We start from the raw sequence: 15,051 nt of genomic DNA on the forward strand, positions 1-15,051 counted from the left end.
AGTGAGTGAGGCCACAGCAGAGCTGTGGAGGTGGTCAGGGAAACGCAGCTGAGGAAAGAGAGAAGGGGCCGCCACAGGAGGAGGACAGGAGCCAAGAGTGTCCTCAGGGTGTGACCAGCTGGGCCACCTAGACAGGCTCTGCAGCAGCAAGATCCCGAGGGACCCACAGAGCACCTAATCCCAGTGATGACCCTGAAACCCACAACCCTGCTTGGGCAACATGGCAAAACCTTGTTTCTACAACAAATACAAAAATTAGCCAAGCATAGTGGCATATGCCTGTAGTCCCAGCTACCCAGGAGGCTAAGGTGGGAGGATGGCTTGAGCCCAGGAGTGCAAGGCTGCAGTGAGGTATGATTACATCACTGCACTCCAGCCCAGGTGACAGAGCAAGACCCTAGCTCTAAAAAGACTTTAAAACAGTAAGGAACACGTTACTTCTTTATTCAGTCCTCTTATCTGAACAGTGCACTGCACTTAAAAGTTCAGTTAGGCTCATCTCACAGTCCTGTCCAGTGGGCAAGGCAGCAGTACTGAGAGGGTCGCCTGGGAAGTCCCTTCCCCTGTTCAACAGCTACACCAAAAACTGCAAGGGGAGGAATGGACTGGGAGACCACAGCAGCTATCTACCAGGACAATTTCCTCCACAAGGAAATCCTGAGACCACATTCACAGTAATAAAAGCTGGTTAAATACTCTCATCTTGATTTTATATTACCAAGACGGTTGCTGACCTCTCCACGTTCACCAAGTTTCCAAGGTGTCTAAAAAACTGAGTGTTGTATTTGCTGTATTATAGTAAGGAACAGTAAAATATTAATAAATGCAGATGCCCATTTTGTTTCTAATACCATACAGGAAATAAACATGTAAGTATCAAGGGTCATAACATATCAAAATAGAGTAAGAGGTATTTATTGAAAATTGCATAGCACACTCACGTTTTTTCTCTCCATAACATATCGAAGTATAAGTCCTAAAACTTCTGCTGCAGCAGCATACACTTCTTTATATCTTACAAAGGACATATTATTCACCAAAGCCTGAAAGTATCTACAATAAACACAGAAAAGACATATGCATCAAATAAACCATTCTGTTGTTCCACAAATATAAATGACAATTTTCCTTTTCATGTCATACCGACAGCCTAAGTTAAGGAAATCTAAATACAGAACGTGATGCAAATTCCATGTACAAATGCATACATCAGCATGTATTTAAGGGTGCCCGATGTCATAACCAGAAAATCGTAGGGCAGTCTGCTGTCCCATCATGCAGAACCGCTGCAGCTGGACCATCCCATAAGGCTGAACAGAAAGCTGCAGTGAAAGACAGAGCTACTATCCAAGATCACAGGGCACTGACTCCCTTTCAAAATCCACCTACTATAGCAGGACAAGGACAATAAAATGAAAAACAGCATACTCCCAATGCCATGCTGTGTGAGGAGGCTTCCCAGGGAGCCTCGCATCCACTGTCTGCACTCAGGGGACTCTGCAAGGTTGTTCTGGCATAGAAGCCAAAGGCCCAGCCAGTGACTGTCTAAAAGGAGCCGAGTTCCCACTGAGGCTGCTGCGAAGCTGGCTGACTGCCTCAGCCCTGAGGTCACGTGTCATCTCTGGCACCAGTAACTGGTCCAACGGTGCTGGGGGGCCAACACGGAGGACCAAACAGAGAGAGTGAAACACTCACAGGGATGGGAGAGTCAGGTAGGGCAGGCGGAAACCCAGGGAGTGGCCAGGAGTCAACACTGACTTCACAACCCTCAGGAGCAGGACAAAGAAATACCCTTTTGTGATGTCCCGTAACCATCTTTCTGAGGCCTCTTGTCTTGGCATGTCACACCCAGCTGCCCTAGCTCCCAGGCAGACAGTGCAGCCCAGCGTCTACCAGCCTTCAAGGTCAGAGAGCCCAGAACAAAGCCTCCTGAGGGGACTGCGTTACTTTTGGAGGTAAATGTTCAGAGTATCAGTTTAGAAAATAAGAAATACCACCTCTCATCTGTCAGCATGTACATGAAAAAAATTACACTGTTTTAAACACCTACATTTCTTATTCGCCCCAAACATATTTTTTCTTCCAGAAAAATCTAAATCCAACTTCCTACATTTAGGAAGAAAAAAATTTTTTTGGTACAGATGGGCTCTTGCTATGCTGTCCAGGCTAGTCTCGAACTTCTAGACTCAAGCAATCCTCCTGCCTTGGCCTCTCAAATGTGTTAGAATTACAGGCATGAGCCAACATGCCTGGCCCAGAAACATTCGTAACATGGGTCTGGTCCTTAAATTTATCAAAACTGCACCATACCGAAGTCTGTCAATCCAGTTTGGGTAGACGTGACCTAAAAAATAATCAAGCAAACACGTACTCGCTACTCTGAATGCCACACTGCGGGTCATAGGGAGGCAGGTCATTGGCCATCACGATGCCTAGCAATTGAATCCCTACTGAGTTGTCTTTAGAATTAGGATCTTTACCGGAAAACTTTTCAAATATTAACCTGAAACATAAGCACAAAGGAGAAAATTGAGACTGTCACATAATCAAATAAGAAGCAGAAAGACAAATACAGAATTTTACTTTTTTGAGATGGAGTCTCACTCTCGCCCAGGCTGGGGTGCACTGGTGCGACCGAGACGGAGGCTTGGAGTCTCGCTTTGTTGCCCAGGCTGGAGTGCAGTTGGTGTGGTCTCGGCTCGCTGCAAGCTCTGCCTCCCGGGTTCACGCCATTCTCCCACCTCAGCCTCCCAAGTAGCTGGGACTACAGGAGCCCGCCACCACACCCGACTAATTTTTTGTATTTTTTTTTTTTAGTAGAGACGGGGTTTCACCATGTTAGCCAGGATGATCTCGATCTCCTGACTTCGTAATCCGTCAGCCTCGGCCTCCCAAAGAGCTGGGATTATAGGCGTGAGCCACCATGCCCAGCCAAATACAGAATTTTCTAAAGCTACTCTTCAGGGTAAGAAATGCTTTTTCTTTATTTCTGTTTCTTCCCCAGGTCTAGCTTTGACTTTATAGAAAAGCTTTCTTTTTCTTTTCCCATATCCAATACCCCTGCTTGCTAACACCTCCTGTTCACATCCAGGTCACTTCAGCTTTGTAACACTGGCAATTTTATCGCCCTCATATTTTAATTATTTGCCTAAATTCTCCCTTAGTTGATAGCAAAACTTTTTGAAAGTTTTAGCTTGCCTAAGGCTACAAAAAAAGAAATTACACACAAGTCCTACCCACCTCCCACCACCCTTTACCCCATGGGCCAATGGAGGGTGGTGCCCCTCCCCAGCATGGAGACATCACAGGCAAGCTGAGGGGGAGCGCAGGGCCACCGGAGGGCGCATCTGGAGACACACTCTGGAGGCTGTGGTTTAATTAGTAACAACAAATTATTTCCTTCCTCCTATCATTTCATGTAATTAAATTTCACTGTAATCATCATTTACCACACACTACATTTTAACCTAAATTTCTAAACAATACTGCAAAAACCAGTAAACATACCTATAAGGGATGGATAAACAATCCTTCCAGCACTCGACAAGGGTCTTTATAATTTCAAGGTTGTGTCTAAACACAGCTCTTTTTGGATGAAAGACATGTTTCATTAGGAAATTAAGCAATCGATTTGCTAACACTTCATCCTTAGGAACCCCCTGAAAAGGTACAGAAATTCTGTATTAATATGCGGCACTCCATTCTGGAAAAGCATTTTTTAACTCAAGTTCATTTATAAAAGAAATCTGGCATTTTACAGGAGTCCGGCTCCAGTTCAAAGCCCTGTGATTTTTCAGAAACAGGCAACAACAGAGGCTGTCCCTGCCAAGAGGACCAGGCACCGCTGGTGCTGCAGTCTCGGAGCAGCCGTCCAGGGTGCAGGCTGTCAGCCGCCATGCCCCATGCAAGCACCTCTGCATTCCTCCCTGGAACCTCCATGCCTAGGACCCTTTATCTGAGGCCCTGGACAGGGGTCACCTGCAGGGCAGGGGGGCGGCATGAAGGCACTTTCCGCACTCTGACTCAGTATCCAGTGCTTTCTGACTCAGCTCTTCCCCCATAAAACTGCACGGCCTCTTGTTCGGGGCCTCTCAACAGTGAGACAGCCCATGTCTGTGCTAATCCGCCTGGCTGCTGAGCAGTGCACCATTCCAGGGGCAAACAGAACAGGGGGAGTCTCCCTCCAGTGTTAGCCTCTCACTTCCATAACTCCAGAGTGAGTAAACCCTTCACTGCAACCCTCTTTCTGGCTTGCTGTTACTTTATTCAGCTACCCTGAGCCCGGCAGTTCCACTCTCTTGAGTTCAGCTGAGCTGCTGACTCAATATTATCAGCTACATCAATCTCTTCCAACGGATTCTAAGTTAAACTAAACCCCTCTTAATTTTTTCATTTTATTAAGCAGAATACAAAGCATTTCATTACACTAAGACAAAGAAATCTAAATTTGGTTAACTATGAAACAAATGAGATGGGCACATCCAGAGGCAAGCGTATGAGAAAGCTCCGTGTATTTTTTTGTGGGGAGGTGGTGGTGGAGCAGGGGGAACGCAGTCTCACTCTGCTGCCCAGGCTGGAGTGTAATAGTGCAATTTCAGCTCACCGCAACCTCCACCTCCCCGGTTTAAGCCAATTCTCCGGCCTCAGCCTCCTGAATAGCTGGGATTATAGGCATGCAGCACCACGCCCAGTTAATTTTTTTAGAAGAGATAAGGTTTCACCATGTTGGCCAGGCTGGTCTCAAACTCCTGACCTCAAGTGATCTGCCCACCTCGGCCTTCCAAAGTGCTGGGATTACAGGTGTGAGCCATCACGCCTGGCCCCGCATGTGTATATTATATTTAATACAGACTGTTCCTACCATCTCCTCACACGAAAATGTTTATATGCTGTCAGTGTCCACAGTTACATGAGTAGGCAAAGCTCCAACAAACACACACGTCTACACTGCTGGGTACCGCATCTGCCTCAACATAACATGGTGTTACCATCTGGCAGCTACTGCTTTAGCCCTAATCTTGCCATTACTGGTATCAGTCAATACTCTGGGAGTAGAGAAGCTGGCACGAACGCCAAAATCTAGGGACTTCAGGGCAGAAGTTCTCAGAGCCTCCCATTCAGGGTTGGCTGACATTCAGTTTACACATAGTTTTAATAAATTTGCAATCTCATTTCTAAGGCAAGTAAAGGCAGCAAACAAAACAAAACAAACACCTGACAGCTTCATAATAAAAGCAAGGTCAGACAAATAAAACTAGAGCAGGCTGAGGCCATTTGGTTTAGAAGCACACCAGCAATGTAGCAACAAATGCTGAAAACCATAGCACAGTCAGTGAGAGGGACCTGAATTATGTGTCATAGGCTCTATAGGCTATTGGCAAAGGATAATATATTAACATAAAAGATGCATCAATCCTTACTGTCGGAGTGGCCAAGCCTGTCCATGAAAGAATAGTGGCCACTATCTCAACCACCATGTAGTGAATTCCTTCTCCTCCATTGTTTTCAGAAGCAGCCAGCTGCAACAAGGGGCTAAGCCAGTGCTTCGCGTAAGGGCGAAAGACCTACAAGAGGATGTAAAAGTCAAACATCAAAGAATGGTCTTGAATTGCCAAAATATTAATACAAGACTGTATCTTCCATCAGCTAAAATTTCATTCTATGACTGGACCTAAAGCCAAAAGGGAGGTAAGCACGTTAAAGTGAAGTCATTAGTGTGGGCCCTAATCCAATATGACTGGTGTCCTTATTAAAAGAGGAAATCAGGACACACAGACAGATACAAGGGGGGAAATGAGGTGAAGACATAGGGAGAATGTCTCTGACACACCACACAGTGCTTGAGGCTGCCAGATGCTGGGACCAGCCTGGACTAGGCTCTCTCATAGCTCTCGAAGGAACCAACCCTGCCGGCAGCTTGATCTCAGGCCATGGCTGTCTGAGTTCCCCCAGTGTGGCACCCTGAGACCATAGGCCCAGGGTGTGAAGAATCAAGTGAGCCTTGAGGAGAGCAGGTCCTATTGCAGCCCTAGAGCAGCCTGTCAGGGACCTCCTGACAGACTCACCACATCTGCAGAGCTGCCCAGAATGACCTTCTACGGAGCCAAGTGGATGGTGTTACCCCACCACTTAGTGCCCTTCAGTGGTTCCCTGGTGCTCAAAGAATGAGCTCAACCCTCTGCACAGCTCTGGATGGCCTGGCCTGGCTGTGGTCCAGACCACACTCCCACAGCCCAGGCAGTCAGTGCAGACTTGCTCAGTTCACCCAGAGACCACCCGTGCTATGCTGCTCCTTCCCTGCCGAGTGCAAACTCCCACTGCACTACACCACGTCTAGCTCAAAGGACTTTCCAAAATCGACTCCAAGATGCTCCTACCTGACAAACTCAGCTACTGCCTAAGTAAGAGTCAGCTGTTTTTCATATAGAGTTAGCAGGAATATTTTCTTCCCCCCGCCCCGCCTTTTTTTTTTTTTTTTTTTGCTACTATACGTTGGCAGCTGTAAGAAAGCGGCTACATGTACTTTATACAAAGACCACTTCTAACTCACAGAGGTGAATTTACATTTGTTAAGAACGATAAAAGAATGGTGACGAACAAGTAGATAAATATTGGACGGCTAATCAGAGAACAAAAATGTCATGCTCTGTACCTTTATATTTTCCTTTTTTGTGAGTGTTTTTAAGTAGATTCACAGAATTGCAATTGATTCATTTATAGAATTGAATAAACAGACTTATAGAATCTATTCAAAGAATAAAAAAATAATCAATTACTTACCTCTTCTGTATTAATAATAAGCTTGGCTAAGAAGAGACGGATATTTAATGATACTATTGGATTTCCCAGTTTGCCATGGAGGAATTTCATCCAAGGAGGAAGATCTCTTGGCACTGAATCCTAAAATAAAACATTCAAAATTACCTTAAAAAGTGTAATAAAATAACGTTACGTTTTTGATATGGGAAAACAATGACAAAGTAAGACATGAACAACAAAAAAATCACATTTATTTGATAAGCAGTTTGGTTTTGTCTTCAATATTAAATGTTAATATGACACCAATAAATACAGTATTAACAGATAAGATGAGTGGGAAAAGCACCTCTTCTCCTTGAGGCGGGCCCAGACTTCTGTGCATATGCTTCACCAGGGCCGTCAGGGGCGCCATACACTCGTGCCGATTGAGCTCATCCATCTCCAGCTCCAGCACATCATCATGCACCGTGGGGTCCCGCTGCTCCTGCGAAAGGGAGGGCCCAGGAGAGCAGAGGGTACAGTTAACATTCAGTGGACACAGCAGTGGATGTGGGAGGTTCTTTCTGGGGCAACAGCATATAACAAACACTTCGGTAATAACGATGATTTGGTAATATTAAATACACTCACTGTACAATTAACACATAAGAAGGATTTCATGTCCTCCTTGTATCCCAAGTACATATTCCCCCTGCCCTGTCTGCCCAGTCACTCCACAGGGTGGCTCCTGAGGTCAGATGTCTCTGCTACACTGACCCCTGACCCTCATCTATGGTCACTCCCCAGGGTGGCTCCTGAGGTCAGATGTCTCTGCTACACTGACCCCTGACCCCCATCTTGGGTCACTCCCCAGGGTGGCTCCTCAGGTCAGATGTCTCTGCTATGTTGACCCCCTGACCCGTCTGTATGGTGACTCCCCAGGAGTGCACCTCAGGTCATATCATCTTTGCTATGTTGACCCCTGACCTCCTACTGTGCTGATGATATCTGACTGCTGAGTCAACAGAATAAAAGGCTAGGAATTAGATCTTTGAAAATTCTCCAAATTAACTCTATACTCTGAGGGCTGTCAATGGACAGGGAACTGGCTTCCTGTAGTAACAGCAAGGCATAGCTGTGACCCCCTTTCTTCACAAACATCGACAATATTCTTTTAGTATGTGAAATGTGATCACCCGTCTCCGAAAACGACCAGTGGTAGGTCTAGGGTCTTGGGAGCTGTATGAATAGCTCTGAACTCCGGTTGAGAAATCAAATTGACTCATTTCTTCACTCAGGGTACTGTCTGCCAAATATGACAGGGAAGACATATAGGAAGGACCATCTGAAATATAAAAAAGGAGAAAATTACATGTATTCAAACACAATCAGTAAGAAATGTACTTCTCTAAACTCAAATGATATGAAAATGAAAGGGTATTTTAATCTAAGGTTTTCATCAACCCGGTGATTTTTTTTTTTTTTTTTTTTTTGAGACGGAGTCTCGCTGTGTCTCCCAGGCTGGAGTGCAGTGGCGTGATCTCGGCTCACTGCAAGCTCCGCCTCCCGGGTTCACGCCATTCTCCCGCCTCAGCCCCCCAAGTAGCTGAGACTACAGGCGCCCGCCACCACACCCGGCTAGTTTTTTTTTTTGTATTTTTAGTAGAGACGGGGTTTCACCATGTTAGCCAGGATAGTCTCGATCTCCTGACCTCGTGATCCACCCGCCTCGGCCTCCCAAAGTGCTGGGATTACAGGCTTGAGCCACCGCGCCCGGCCAACCCGGTGATTATTAACCCATTATCCAGATGAAGAAAGCAAAAAGGAAATGGGGAAGAGACCTCAATTTCTTTTTGTTGTTATCAAGCAGTTATTCTGTCATAGACAAGGAAATTGTTATACTGGGCCAATTTTGCATATGATTAACAAATTTTCTTTGCATTTAAAATTTTGATAATGTACATTTTGCCCATTAAGTCTAACATAAATGTGGGAAGAAATACTACTGAAAAGTAGCTAATCCAAAACATCTAAGGGATTTAGAAAATTGGTCCAAATTTTATTCTCATATCAAGAAATGATGATAAAGCTATAAAGAAAAATTAAGCAAAAAACAAAAACAAGGAGCATATAGAGGGATAGAGGACTAATTTTAAATAGAAGAGTCTATTTCAGGGGTTGACATTAAACAAAATGTCATGAGGTATGCTGACACCTGGGGTTGAGGGTATTAGTGGAAACAACCTGGGGCAAAAGCAAGCCTGGTGCCTACAAGGCACAGGGAGGAGCCTTATGCTGGAGTGAGCAGGAAGAAGGGCTGCAGGGGAGGGGGTCAGCAGATCAGGGTCTTTGAGCAGCTCTGTCCTGAAGGAGATGGGAACCCACAGTGAGGTTGGGCACAGAAGAGTGGCTGGAAGGACTTGTATTCTACTGTAGACTTCTGAATGTATCTAAATAACATACAAATACAATCCATATGCAAACAATAAAACACCAAGCTAATTCTGTACTTTTAAAAAAGTGTGACATATCTGAGCCCCATCTGGCTGCTCTGAGACCTTTTCATGCAGCTCAGTTTAGCTAAGTACATTTCTTTCAAAATATAATTCCATTTGCCACTTAAAATACTTTTTCAAACTCAATTTCAATGTTTTAGGGCACTTAAAGCATTTTCTATTTACATAAAAAAAATCTTACTCCTCTACTTGTCTTAGAACGAAACAAAACAAAATAACCCACCGATTTGAATCCTTTCTCATGATTTTGAAAACATCCTACCTGAGTCCCCATTTGCTGCTTCTCTGGCTTCCTTCCTAATTTCAATGTACTTTTTCTTTCTTTCCATAGGAACCTATTGGGCAGAACAAAAATGTGAAACATTTTATAATAACAGTCATGCTTTTTCTGTTTTAGTAGCAATCTGGTAAAAAAAAAAAAAAATTATAAATTTTTAAACAAAACAAATCAAAAAATTTTAAAACAAAACAAATTTGAAAGCACTCAAAACATAACCTCAACAAGAGACTAGTGAGTGTCCCTTAAGCAAAGCCCTTCCTGCAGATTCCCACAGAACTTGGCCCAGGCACTTAACCTCCATCTCAGCTCTGGTATAGCTCACTGCATACAGTGTGTACTAAGCTCTTATGCCTGGATTGCTGATAAATTTTATTATCTCTGAGCCTCAATTTCTTCAAATCTAGTTATGATATCATGGTGCCTTACACTGTTGTATAGAAGTAACATACAGCATGTGTCTACATGCTTAAGGTGCTAATTTTGTTGTTTTTTAGTTCTTTGAACATATGCCTAGAAAACAATCCTAGTCTTGTTCAAGGCAGGATCACCATTCACATATAGTGGTGAAGCACTAAGACGTGGTGGTCAGCAGCTGTGTGGGGAAAGTGCACGCCATGGGGGATGAGCTAAGCTCTCTGCCCATCTTCCCATTTCCAATGGGTGGTGAAGGCAGCAACCAACACATTCTCACCAACTGTCCAATTGCTGAGGCTGGCATGTCAATCTGAGTTTGGCTAAAACAAACCTTGTCCCATCTGCCAGAGCAAGTCTTCCAGTTAACCCATGACTCCTCCATGATCCTGGCACGTTGCCCAAGCAAGTCCACAGTAAGGATCTCAATTTCTTTGACTGGAGCAATTCACTCAGAAAACAACTTCTGGGATATGTCCTAACACTTGCTTTTACTGGCACTGTCTTTCCTTCACATGTCAAGAGATGAAATCAAGTTCTGACAAATTTTGTAGTTGCCTGAGATTGTATCTGAAGCTAAAATTGCCAGTTTTTGTATAAACTACATGAAACTACCAGTTTTTGTTGAAAGCCGACTTGAATACTGGCAACTTAACGTGTTCGACATAATATGGTTTTCTTTGTGAGCACTTGGTAAGTCTTTTTTAACTTAGAACACTGACAATTTCACTCACCTCAACTTCTACAGGAAAATTATAGCGGCGCTTCAGGTCGATCAGATTTTCAAAAATAAGCAAGTTCTGTGAATACAAAGAATCACGTAAAAATAGCTGAATGGTGAAAATCCTCATAACTGATGTTACTTTAGAATTAATGCTATGTAGTAACTCATAGAAAAGCACTCCAGCTTTAAATATACCTATGCAGAATTAAAAGAACCACATCTTTAATATAAGATGGTGCAAATTATCTATAAGTTTAATATAATCTAACTTTTGAACTCCTACAATGACAACAATAGTGCACACCTTAGGAGAGGCCTACCTTTTCTGGTTTTTCACTAAACAGAAAACCTTGGTAAAATTTTAACTCATTGAAGACACAGCAGATGACAGATATGGCGCAGTTGTATGCTGCACAATGGTAAAGTCTTCTCCTCTCCAGCAGCTGATTCTCTCCTGCCATGTTCTCTGTAAATGCATCGTAGCACAATCTGCAGAGAGATACACATGACAAATCAATTCACACAACATGGCAATCACTGCTCAAGCCCTAATGCCATTCCCATTCAGCCTTTCTCGAGTGTCAGGCTTGTGCCAGGCAGAGTATTGGGCACTGGGAATATGAAAAGGAGCATGTCACCCATCTCACAGCAAGGGCAGCATACATACATGGATCTCGCAACACAGTGGTCAGTGATGCAACGGCATCAAGTGCAGTAAGTAAACAGAGGGAAGCAAGGACAGACAAAAGCCCAGTCATGACTGAACAGTGACATCATTCACTGATGAGATAAGATAGCACTAAGAGGAGGCTAATAATGATTTTGTTTGGAGATGCAAAATGAGACACGGCAAAGTCTGTGTTCAATATTTACTAGGAGGAGAATTCCATTAAAAGACAAGTTTTAGAGAAAATACATTTGACTACTTTTGTGTTTAGAATGCCTGTTAAAAAATATTTACTATTCCTTTAATTTCAAATCTCAGAAAAAATACAATACTCTAAATCTTTTGTTACTGAAAATCACAGTACTAAAAATATACCAAGCTATTCAAGGGGAAAAACAGCAGGAAAAGAACAGTAAAAGGAAAAAGTTTTATTATTTGTAAAATATTAGTACAAGATAAAACAACTGTTATCCAATACACCCTAAATTAACACCCTAATTAAAGTTCACCTAAGTGGTTTATAAGAAGAAAACTATAAAAGCTCAGTATCTAAATAAAATATTTATTCACATTATATACACAAATAAAAATATATGTACCCAGAGCATTGATAAATACAATAAAATCCAAAATTAAGTAAAATCTTACTTAATCAGTGTCTTTGTAAGTTCATTTCCTTCTGTAATACGCGAGCCATGGAAAACTTGATTAATTTTAGATTCCTTAGCGTGAACATCATCTTTGGGAAGACGAGAATACATCACATCTAGAATCTTATAGTAGCCCATCTTCTTCGTGATTTGAGTATCAAAGGTAGATTCATTTAGCTTCAAAAAAGTAACATATAATTATCTTTGGTCTTATTAAACATGAAATAAACCTTATTGAATATACCAAATTTAATACTCAATATCCTTTAGATAGACAGAATTTTAACAGTCAAAAACGCTAAATCACTTCAATAAGAAAGCATGCAATTGTCCAGGTCTAGAACATGAATACAAGCATTTGATATGTTACACTGGGTGAAGCAGGAAATAATGCATGACATCCAAATAGTGAGCCAAGGGTAGAAAATGTTTGCACAAAATCTTACTGAAGACAAGGGAGCAACAGGTGAAAATCCAAAATTCTCAGCTATTTTGAAGTTTGCATTAACAATGCGGCATCTGGGTATTCATAGTATTTCCCAACACAATTCCAAGGGAGGCTGAGTGATACATCCCGCCCTTGCCCCAGAAAAAGTATCCAAAAGATGCCCTCATTCCTGAATCCTACCTCCTCATGTGGCAAAAAAGGACTTTGTAGACAAAATTTAGTCAAGGGCCTTGTGATGAGGAGATTATTTTGGATTGTTCAGGTGGGTAGGCCATAAATGAAATCACAGGCAACCTTGTAAGAAGTATGTGTAGGGAGATTAGATAGACAGGAAATGGAAATGTGACCAAGGAGGAAGAGACCAGGGTGATACCAGCGCAAGCCAAGCAATGCTGGCAGCCCCCAGAACTTGGAAGAGTCCGGGAACAACTCTTCCCTGAGTTCCCAGAGTGAGCGTAGCCCTGACAACACTGTGATGTCAGCCCAGTGAAACTAATTCTGGACTTCTGGCCTCCAGAAGTATAAGAGACTATCCAAATTTGCATAAGCTGTTACAGAAGCCACAGGAAATAAAGGCAGATCCCGTTTAGCCACAGGCTGTTATGTGGCACACTCCTCGAACAGCAGAGGCCATGTGACTGAGCACACAGCAGTATCTAAGCACACCAGTCAAATAGGCTGCTCACTTCTTATTACTATTTAACTGATTTAAGGTGTATGATACCTTTGTAAACCTGGACTTCAACACATCAATGGCATCCACCACAATTGTGCTAAAGAATTCTCTCAAAGCATCCAGGCTACAGTGCCACAGCAGAGTAAGGAGAGAGCGGTCCACAAAGGATTGGCGTGTGAAACTTAGGCGGGGGTCATCCTTCCTGAACATTTCATACACGCTTTCCAGAAGGCCTACTTGTGTGACGCATGAACCCCTAAGAAAACAAGATAAAATTATATGAGCATCCCTGCTTTGAAGAGGAACTTTATGAGTGCCTACTACATAACAGGCAAAGTAAACACCAATGATTACAAATCACAAAAATAACTTTAAGGACTATATATATGCAAAATCCACAAAATACAAAAAGCATTTGCACATGAACCATACTACTTTTATTCACTCCCCAAAATCTTCAAATCAAACGTGGGCATTAAAAAGAATGTTTCATTTACTTTCAAATCTGGTCTTGCTTCAAGAACATCTGAAAGGCTCTGGAAGAGTCTCAAGCTTAAAACAGACACATTTCCAGGATATAAAACTTAGAAGTTGGCCGGGCGTGGGGGCTCACGCCTGTAATCCCAGCACTTTGGGAGGCTGAGCCTAGCAGATCTTGAGATCAGGAGATTGAGACCACCCTGGCCAACACAGTGAAAACCTATCTCTACTAAAAATACAAAAATTAGCTGGACATGGTGGTGTGTGACTGTAGTCCCAGCTACTCTGGAGGCTGAGGCAGGAGAATCGCTTGAACACGGGAGGCAGTGGGTGCAGTGAGCCAAGATCGCACCACTGCACTCCCACCTGGCAACAGAAGAGTCTGTCTCAAAAACAGAAAAATTCAGAGGTTATGATTTTAAAGTTCTAGTTTCTCCCTACCAATGAACCATCGTTGCTATTTTCCAAACAGAAATATACCTATCTGGTCCTTTCTCACCTGAAAATAATATATTTGAATAATCATCTATAAAGTTCTGTCTATAAATCTATAAATTAAGAATGCAGAATTAGTATCCTCATCTATAAAAATAAGAGGGTTAAGACTAAACGACCATTAAAATTCTGATGTCATGAAGTTAGATAACCCGTGCAAAAATATTAGATTCAGAAGGTAACTCAGTCATAAAGACTATAGGACACTACTAGATGCCATACAGGCTTTGCAAAGTTCGTTTGGGTACTACAATGGACTGAATGTTTAAGACTCCCCAAATTTCTATGTTGAAATCCTGACCCCCAATGTGATTGTATTAGGAAGTAAGGCTGCTGGGAGGTATCAGTGCCCTTATATAAGAGGTCCCAGAGGCCAGGCGTGGTGGCTCATGCCTGTAATCCCAGCACTTTGGGAGGCCGAGGTGGGTGGATCACCTGAGTTCAGGAGTTGGAGCGCATGGATCACCTGAGGTCAGGAGTTCAAGACCAGCCTGGCCAACATGGTGAAACCCCGTCTCTACTAAAAATACGAAAATTAGCCTGGCATGGTGGCAAATGCCTGTAATCCCAGCTACTCAGGAGGCTGAGGCAGGAGAATTGCTTGAACCTGGGAGGCGGAGGTTGCAGTGAGCTGAGATCACACCTTTGTACTCCTGCCTGGGCAACAACAGAGAAACTCTGTCTCAAAAAAAAAAAGTCCCAGAGAGTTCCTTGCCCCTTCTACCGCAGATGACTCAGAGAGAAGGTGCTGCCTATAAAGCAGGCAAGCAGGCTGTCATTAGACACTCCGTCAACTGGCAGCACGTTCTTGGACTTCCCAGCCTCCAGAACCATGAGAAATGTATTTCTGTTGTTTTCTGGCCACCCACTCTGTGCTATTTTGCTATAGCAGCCTGAAAGGAATAACACAGGCACCATCCTAGGTTCACTTTCTCTTGAGGAGCTTTCCACTAGCAAGCACAGTAG

At 43.2% G+C, this 15,051-nt stretch overlaps 1 protein-coding gene across 4 annotated transcripts in view; it reads right to left on the bottom strand.

Annotated features, from left to right (window-relative positions):
• PRKDC (protein kinase, DNA-activated, catalytic subunit) overlaps positions 1–15,051 on the bottom strand; it is a 189,819-nt gene that overhangs the window by 84,080 nt on the left and 90,688 nt on the right. For all 4 annotated transcript variants that reach the window (XM_017961992.3, XM_003902720.5, XM_017961991.3 and 1 more), the window contains exons 41-52: positions 13,159–13,366; positions 11,985–12,163; positions 10,990–11,158; positions 10,680–10,745; positions 9,517–9,589; positions 7,935–8,083; positions 7,106–7,243; positions 6,781–6,900; positions 5,421–5,564; positions 3,508–3,659; positions 2,372–2,503; positions 942–1,053 (exon numbers count right to left, since the gene is read on the bottom strand). In XM_017961992.3, the coding sequence (XP_017817481.2) occupies positions 942–1,053; positions 2,372–2,503; positions 3,508–3,659; positions 5,421–5,564; positions 6,781–6,900; positions 7,106–7,243; positions 7,935–8,083; positions 9,517–9,589; positions 10,680–10,745; positions 10,990–11,158; positions 11,985–12,163; positions 13,159–13,366 (1,642 nt within the window). The remainder of the gene's footprint in view (positions 1–941; positions 1,054–2,371; positions 2,504–3,507; positions 3,660–5,420; positions 5,565–6,780; positions 6,901–7,105; positions 7,244–7,934; positions 8,084–9,516; positions 9,590–10,679; positions 10,746–10,989; positions 11,159–11,984; positions 12,164–13,158; positions 13,367–15,051) is intronic.

Source organism: Papio anubis, chromosome 8, assembly GCF_008728515.1.
Source record: "Papio anubis isolate 15944 chromosome 8, Panubis1.0, whole genome shotgun sequence".
In the NCBI taxonomy this organism is placed as follows: domain Eukaryota; kingdom Metazoa; phylum Chordata; class Mammalia; order Primates; family Cercopithecidae; genus Papio; species Papio anubis.